General features: G+C 36.9%; 1 protein-coding gene across 1 annotated transcript in view; it reads left to right on the forward strand.

Annotated features, from left to right (window-relative positions):
- The window catches only part of TRAPPC12 (trafficking protein particle complex subunit 12), a 226,615-nt gene that overhangs the window by 24,976 nt on the left and 192,407 nt on the right, over positions 1-9,232 (forward strand). The window contains exon 2 of the mRNA XM_007948126.1: positions 1,319-1,435. Coding sequence (XP_007946317.1) covers positions 1,319-1,435 — 117 coding nt within the window. The remainder of the gene's footprint in view (positions 1-1,318; positions 1,436-9,232) is intronic.

Consider the following 9,232-nt stretch of genomic DNA (forward strand, 5'->3'; position numbering starts at 1 on the left):
CCCTCTTTCTCCTCCTTCTCACCCATTAATTGCACTTTTAATGCTCCTTAGCCCTGGCTGCAGATCAGTATACGGAGCCCTGGTGGCACAATGGTTAAGTGCTTGACTACTAACAGAAAGGTTGGTGGTTTGAAAGCACCTGCCACTCTGCAGGAGAAAAGACCTGGCAATCTGCTTCCTTAAAGATTACAGCCTAAGAAACCCTATGGGGCAGTTCTCCTCTATCATATAGGATCACTTTGAGACAGAATCAACAGAAGATAACAACACAGATCAAAATAATTTGAGGGGTCAGTTTATGAGTTAGAAATTACTATAAAGATAACATTAACCCTTCCGTGATGTGCAACACAAAGTGTACCCCTCCTACCTTCTGGGAATGGAAGAAGTGGCTGAGCAAGGTTATAAAGTACATATTGGAGTCTTTATTTTGCTTTTGGTTTGGAAGTGAACTTGGCATTGAAAAGAAAGCTGGCACTTAAATGCCAATGGTAACTTGATTTCTTTAGCTCTTGGCCCTAATGCCTTCCATAAATGTCCAGGCAAGCTTAGTGAATTGGTGAGACTTCTGCAGCACTGTTGTTCAGGTCTGTCTGCTCCATCATGAGTCCCTGCCCCCACATTTTACTCCCTTTAGTTACTGCTGGCCCTCTATCCCCAGCAGTGTCACCTCACAATGATGGGGTATAGGATCCTCCCTAAATCCTATCACCTGCAGCCACTCTGCTGGCTTAGTTTTACTTCTTACCTTAAACCTTATAAACATATACCTGATAAAGGTACATGGTGAAGCCTATTTTCTTTTCAAAATGAAGAACAATTCTAAAAATATACATTTTATTAATTAAAAAAAAAAAAAAACTCACCCCCATCGAGTCGATTCAACTCATAGCGACCCCTCCTTGGGTTTCCAAGGTAGTATCTCTACAGAAGTAGATTGCGTAGTCTTCCTTCTGAGGAGTGGCTGGTGGATTTGAACCACCAGGCTTCTGGTTAGCAGTCAGATGCGTTAGGCACTACACCACCAGTGTTCCTATTTTATTAATGTTGTTGTTATGTGCCGTCGAGTCGGACCCAACTCATAGCGACCCCTCCTTGGGTTTCCAAGGCAGTATCACTACGGAAGTAGATTGCCCTATTTATTAATACTTGTGGCAGTTTAGCTTCTGGTTAATTGAAGTTTTGCTATACTATAGCCACCTTTTCTCCTCCATAAACCAATGAAGAAAAAAGAAATTTTGATTAGTTATGGACTCTAGTTAGCTGTGTATTTTGACGTTTTATTGTCTTGACATATTTTCCTTAATATTCTTTTAAGGGAGATGCAGTTAAAGACTTAATGCTTCGCTTCTTGGGTGAGCAAGCTGCAGCAAAGAGACAAGTACTAAATGCCAACTCAGTAGAACAATCTTTTGTTGGACTGAAACAGCTAATTGTAAGTAACAAGTATTTGATTTCGAGTATTATTTTTTGATAAGTCCTGATTTCCTTCATAATATTTTCCTTAAAAGTTAATTACTTTGAATATATTATCTAAAACCCTTGCATATAAATAGAATTTTACAGGATTTGGTGCTGGTCCTGTGCAGCAAGTCATCATATTAATACAGTGATTATTTTAAGTCCAATTAGTTAAAAAGCCATTATTTTAAATTTTAAAATTATTTGAAGCGGTGTATACTTTGATTACATATACTTTTATCAAATAGAATAAATAGAGATAAATCATTTTATGTTCTTTTTTTCTAATATTCCATTTTATCCATTTGACATATAAGGTTTATTATTGACTGGATAGATATTTAGACTTTGCTATGAATTCCATAGGGAGCTCTGGTAGCATAGTGGCTAAGACACTTGCCTGCTAACCAGAGGGCTGGCGGTTCAAACCCACCAGCCACTCCTCGGAAGGAAGGTTGGGCAATCCTACTTCCGTAGTGATACTGCCTCGGAAACCCAAGGAGGGGTCGCTATGAGTCGGGGCCGACTCGACGGCACATAACAACAACAACAACAACATGAATTCCATAAGTAGATTTTTTTAATGTATTAATATTACATCATCAGTACTATACATGTTGATTTGTTTCTAGTGAAATTATAATCCCTATGAGAGCTTTAATATTTTGGGTCGCTTTTCTAAATTATTGAAAGGAGCTCTGGTGGTGTAGTGGGTAAGGCATTTGGCTGCTAACCAGAAGTTTGGTGGTTCAAACCCACCAGTTGCTCCATGGAAGGAAGATGATACAACCTACTTATGTAAAGATTTACAGCCTTGGAAAGCCACTGAGAGTCATTATGAGTCAGAATCAACTTGCTGGCAGTGGGTTTGTTGTTTTCTAGATTATTAAGGAAAACAAATAAAAACTTATCATATAAGATTCATTTAGGAATCTTAAAATAACCATCTGGAAAACACTCAAGTGATAGCTGCATCACAAATCGTATTCACCTTTCCCCAATTTAGAGTCACTCATGTATTCTGAAATTGGTCCTTGAAGTTTTCCAACTGGTTGCTTAGTGCAGGTTTATCAAAGCCGTGCTCCCAGTGTCTTCTGTGTATGGTCAGTGGGAGTGCTTTGTTGAAGGCATTTAAAAAAATGAAATCCTTGACTTTGATAATGAGAAATTCCACCAGCTATGTAAAACTCTCCCTTGGAAATTAAACTCTCACCCTGACTGATTTTCAGTTATACATCCCTCCATGTACTAATTACTGATTTAGATAACCAAGGTGAAGAAGTATTAATTTTTCACCCTTTGCAAAATAGAATGAAATTTCCTACTTTACTTCACTTCTTTTTTTGAGTTCCCCATCTTGTTTTTCTCAGCAATTATAAATTCATCTATACTAGGCTTCAGATTTCACCTATTTTAAACAAGTTTCATTTCCTAAAGATATAACAGTTGAAACCCAAAAACCAAGCCCATTGCCATAGAATCAATTTCAACTCAGAGTGACCCTCTAGGACAGAGTAGAACTGCCCCAGAGGCTTTCCAAGGCTGTAAATCATCATGGGAGCAGACTGCCTTATCTTTTGCCCACAGCGCAGGTGGTGGGTTCAAACTGCTGGCCTTTTGGTTAGCAGCCAAATGCCTTACCACTATGCCACCAGAGCTCCTTATAATAGTTGAAGGATTTTAGAAATTTAATCACAGGTAAGACTGACTTGTGAATTAAAGACTAAAAAAAGAAAATACAACATTTAAGTTTATTTTGGAACAGCATGAGGTACAATTCTCAGAAGGGATCATCTTTTTTTATTAAAAAGTGATATGTAAATCACTTAGTTGCACAGATATTATACTAAAACTCAAAATAAAATAATCCTAGTCTGATTTTATTACATCACCCCTACCTTTAACTCAGTAACAGTATTTGAAAGTTAGCTATATAGCCTGTCCTCATTCTGCCAGAAATTAATGATGTTTGTAAGGCAGAAGCCACAGGAAAAGAGTTATTTCTTGATCTTTAACAGTAACATTTAGCAAAATAATAGAATCCTTTTCCTTTATTGACTAGTTCTCTTGAATTCAAACATCCTTATAATTATATGTAGTGTAGTGACTTCTGTACTACTTTAGAAGCTTTCAAGGGTTCAAGATGCAGTCAGTCACCGCCTACTACAGTGACTGGGCTGCCTGGAGCTCTTGTGTAGTGGAGTTCTCAGCAGTGACAAGTACAATTCAAAGTGTTGATATACAAAGGGCTTTCAGATAAGTATAAGCAGGGGCAGTATTCCACTTTTTCACTCAAGGATATCCCTTCCTAGGTTATTGAATTTCTTAAGACCCTCTCCTTTTGATTTTCTACTGCAGTTTTCATTTTCTAATGTTCTATTGTTGGTAGAGCTCTTGCCTCCTATAAGAAGAAGAAAAGAAACCTTCCCCTTCCACTCTAAAGTTAGTTTCTTGTGTCCTTATGTGTTAATCTTGATTGTTATAGTTCTTTAATTTCTGATCCTTTGCCTGGAAAAACATTTTTTTGGCTCTCACAGTACCTATGGTCTGTTTTTGAGATCACATTGAGCATTGGCAAAGCACTCTCAGTCACTTGGATTTTATCCTGACTTCATTATGTATATGAAGTGGAGGAAGATGACATGTCACCAATGTCAATAACAAATGCTTTAACTTGGGGTAGAGGCAGAATCCAGATTTTAACAATTAAATATCTGTAATAAATATCATAAGGACAGGGACTGAGCCTTTGGTGTTCACCATTAAAGTGTGAGAATCTTATATAATGCCCACTAAACAATAGGTACTCAATTTTTTTTTTTAATAAAGTGATGTGTAAATGAATCGATATGAGGATGCCAAGGCAGAAAGCTACTTTTTTAAGAAAGAAGTAGAGTCAAAGTGTTGTTTTGAAGAAATGAGGACATACATATATTTATAATGAGGAAGGATCTTATAAAAAGAGATAAGTTAACTGTATAATAAGAGAGATGATAATTAATGGAGCAGTCCCTGAAGGAGTTGAGAAGAAATGAAACCACAAAAAAGAGTTTAGTTTGGAGAAAGACAAGGAACATTTCTTCTCCTGTTCTGCCAGGAAAGAAATGGAAAGGATTAAAAAGAAACTGAAGGGCATTTCAGGTGTAGAAGAGGTAAACCAAAAGATCTTCCATTAGTGGTGTTTGTGTGTTCTACCAATAAGAAAATACTCAAGTTGTTTGCTGATCGAGTAGAAGTGAGGTGAGGCATTTGAGAAAGGTCAAAAAAGTTTGAAATAGCCTCTGAAAAATGTGGTAGTCAACAAGAAATGAGTAACCTATCTGTTTAACAGTTTGTTGTTGTTGTTGTTGTTATGTGCCATAAAGTTGGACCCGACTCATACCGACCCCTACTTGGGTTTCCAAGGCAGTAACACTATGGAAGTAGATTGCCCAACCTTCCTTCTGAGGAGTGGCTGGTGGGTTTGAACCACCAGCCTTCTGGTTAGCAGTCAAATGCCTTAGACACTAAACTACCACATCTCCCTATTTAACAGTAGTGAAGGCCTAAAAAAAAAACCAAACTCATTGCCATCGAGTTGATTCCGACTCATAGCAACCCCTCCTTGGGTTTCTGAGGCAGTAACTCTAGTGGCGTAGTCCCAAAGGCACTTGACTGCTAACCAGAAGGTTGGTGGTTCAAACCCACCAGCCACCCCTCAGAAGGAAGTTTGGACAATCTGCTTCCATAGAGACGCTACCTCGGAAACCCAAGGAGGGGTTGCTATGAGTTGGAACCAGTTCAATGGCAGTGAGTTACTCTTACTTCCACCTCTCAGAAAGAAGCTGCTGATAACAGAACTTGAACACAGTTCCTTGGATTCTGGTTTCTTCATTGGTGGAAATCTTAAGAGCATCAATGTCCCTCAGGCCTTTCTTTCCCCAAGCTATAGTGTTCCAACTATTTACCCCTTACACAGTTCAGGATGCCAAAAACATCTCAGAAAACTATTCCCTCTCCTACCTCCTCAGCTTCACTCTTTCCAAATTGTAGAAGCATTAAATGTTAACCAGAAATACACACGAAAATACCTCTTTATTCATTAACCAGGAGAAAATGCAAAAACTCCGCCAGAGATGCTGTGTTGAAACAGAATAGAAAATTACCTGAAATGCAGGCATTTTAACATGGGGATGCTTCTGGTAGTCTGTGAACCACTTAAAATTGTACGGCTTCAAGAACTTTCACCATATTCTTAGAAGACTGCATCCTCATAAATATTAAAAATAATTTGCTTCTGTGGTTAGCAGATGTTCACCATAACACAGTTATGCTTTAATTTTTAGCAAATACTAATTTACCAAAAATTTACCGAGTTTCTTTAACTGAAGTGATTTTAGGACTAATCATATGATTGAAAAGAATTGTGAAGGAAGTATATGAGAATAGTGTGTTTTTTAAAAAGGAGAAAAAAAACTAGTTTTTTTAAAAATCTATATATTTTATAATTTGTTAATAAAAGTATAATTCTAAAAAGGTAACTATTTACAATAGCCCATCTGAAACTAATAAAATGAAGAGTATTCCAGTGTTGTTGCCATTCCTGTTAGTAGCCTTAAAAAAGCAGCTGTAAAAAATAATCATAAATAATAGACTGTATTTGAAGCAGGGGAGCTCTGGTGGTGGAGTGGGTAAATACTTAGCTGCTAACCAAAAGGTCTGCAGTTCAAACCAACCCAGCAGCTGCATGGGAGAAAGATGTGACGGTCTGCTTCTGTAAAGATTATAGCCTTGGAAACAATATGGGAGCAGTTCTACTAAGTCCTGTAACATCACTATAAGTCTATTCAACTTGATGGCAATGAGTTTGGTTTGGATTTTTTGGTATTTAAGTATGACTTTGTTTAATAATGATGAGTTTTAAAATTCTGCACTAATCCATATACAATAATTTTAATTAATGTGTTCTACAGGTTAACTTTTTACTTGCTTTGATTTTTAATAAATATATACAATGATTTTATTTTTCTATGCATTAAAAATTCTTGCAGCTTACAGTCCTAACAAGACGACCTATTGAAGGTAGCAAATTTATTTGTTCAAAGATCATTACCTTGTCCTGATATTTTAATTATATTCTGAAATAATTTCTGTCATCTTTAAGACTAAGAAAGAGTTCTTAAATATATTTTCCTAAGTAATGTCAAAGTGTTCTAAAATTGTAATTTATTGGGAAATGAATGTCATAGCTTTTGGAAAAGGACAGTTTAATCACTTTAATGGTATCATATGTAGAGTTAATGATTCCCTATGAGTCTTAGTTGGAGAAAAGTTATGTACATATTATTAGTTACTTAAGTGCTTTTTATTGGTCTATTTTTCTCATCTTTTGGAAGTTATAAAATGTCTATGTTCAGCTTTTCAAATAGAGTCTATATCCTACTTCTTTTTTTTTATTTTTAAAGGAATATTTATTTAAATTTAGATCTTTTTCTCATATTAAACTAAATTTATTATTAGAGTTCCACATAGCATATGTAGTGATTATTAGGTTTTCATAAGATTTCCTCCACAGACAGACTAAAATACCAGATATGTCTGGGCAGGATAATGTGCCCATTACCATGTATAGGGTTAGCAGATAATGTTTCTACATGTGTATTTGTACATGCTATAAGAATATCCAAGTGTAGGAGATTCCAAGATGGCAGAATAGGCAGAAAGACAGCACAGACACTCTTCAACAAAGAAAAGGGAAACCAATTAACACAGACACAGAAGATAATCCTGGACCCCTGAGCCTTGAAGGGAAGGATATAGAAGTGGACTAAACCCCAACTAGCAAAAGAATTTGCATGAAAATACCAGAAAAGGGGACATACGGAGCTGCAGTCTGGCAGTGATCCTGAGTGATCCTGAAGGCACAGACACCTTGGAGATTCCTGAGTGGTGGTAGGACCTAAGAATTAACCTAAAAATCAGCTCTGCTAGCCAGAGATCACACGGACGATTGTTCAGGTGGCTGTGGAAGAAAAGGGAAAGCAGTGGTGAAGAGGAAGACGGGCTGAGATGTGGACTTTTGCCGGTCCAGAGGGTGCCGCCATTTTGCATGTTTACAAGCGACTTGACCATTTTGGATATTTAAAGAGACAGTGCTCTATCAGATTCCAGGGACTTAAGAACATGTTCTGCTTGCCAGTAACCCCAAGGACACTCCGGACCTGCACGACTCAAAAGGTGCGACATTCCTCTTCTTACTCTTATACACCACACCCGCTTGGTGAACAGAGATGCGACCATCCCCCACTCCCACCCACTTCTGGGCCTGCAGGAACCCCATTCCAGTCTGTGAGCTCAATGGAGCCTGGGTGCCCTGCCCTGTCCTCCACCAATTTTTTTCTTTTTTTCTTTTTCTCTTTCTTTTTTCTGGTGTTTAGTTTGCTTGTATTTGTCTGTTTTAAAATTATAATTATTATTAATACTTTTGTCCTCTTTACTATTATTCTTTAGCCTTCCACTCTCAGGTCCTAGTTTACAGCTTTTTTGTCTTTTCCTTGTTCCTTGTTAAATTTTTTTAATTTAAATTCTTTTTCTTTTTTTTTTTTTTTGTCCCCCTTTTTCTCATGGTTAACCCTGTTCCTTGTTTTTCTTTTTACCTTTTTCCCATTTTTTGCTTCATTATTCTCCTTCTATAACTTTTCTCTCTTAGTCCTTATCGCCAGATATTGCAGGTTTTCTTGTTTTTTTTTCTTCTTCTTTTTTCCCTTTTATCCTTTTTTGGTTACTGTTCCTGTGTGATTACATGGTGTATTTTTTATCCATGTGCTTTTAGTTTTTTGATGGTTATTCAGTTGTAATTTTTGTCTAACTGAGTCAGCAACAGTCGACATAAGATACAACTACACCCACACCTCCTGCAATGTCACTTACTGAGCGAGAGCCAATGATAAAACACCACCAAGAAGAGCATGAATCACCCTTGGCTGCTCTTCACAACCAGTTAACAGAGATCTAAATACAAAAACACAGTATCCCAGGGAAAAGAGACCATCACAGTCCACACAAAGAAGCAAGATAAACTTGTAGAAACAAGGGAGCAGGATACAGACCCAGAATACATCCCTGAGGAAGAAGCAGCATTGGAACTCTCTAATAAGGAATTCAAAAGAATTACATTTAGGTACCTTTTAATGATTGAGAGACAGACCAAAGAAAACACAGTAAAAAAACGTTAGAATAATTTTGGAGGGAAATACAAGAATAAAATGACAATATAAATGAAAAATTAGAAATGATTCTAAATCTACAGACAGAAATCCAGAAGATTAATGCTAAATTGTCAGAAATAGGTAACACATTGGAAGGATAAAGAAGTAGAATTGATGCAGTGGAAGACAGAATTAATAAGATTGAAGACAAATACCTGAATGCATATTCGGAAAGGGATCAATCAGAAAAAAAATCAAAACAAAATGAAGAAAGCCTAAGGTTCATGAGGGATACCATCAAAAGGAAAAACCTACATGTCATTGGAATTCCAGACCAGGAAGAGAAAAATAAAACCACTGAGAAAATTGTTCAAGATTTGCTGGAGTAAAACTTCCCTGATATGAAGAAAGAGGATGATATATCCATTGATGAAGTCCAACAAACCTCAAACAAGATAGACCCCAAAAGAAAATCACCAAGGCCATCATCATCAACCTCACCAAAACCAAAGACAAAGACAGAATCCTGAAAGCATCACAGGAAAAACAAAAAGTTACCTACAAAGGACAGCCAGTAAGAATAA

Source organism: Orycteropus afer, unplaced genomic scaffold, assembly GCF_000298275.1.
Source record: "Orycteropus afer afer isolate SDZICR_OR568_19922 unplaced genomic scaffold, OryAfe1.0 scaffold00204, whole genome shotgun sequence".
Taxonomy (NCBI): domain Eukaryota; kingdom Metazoa; phylum Chordata; class Mammalia; order Tubulidentata; family Orycteropodidae; genus Orycteropus; species Orycteropus afer.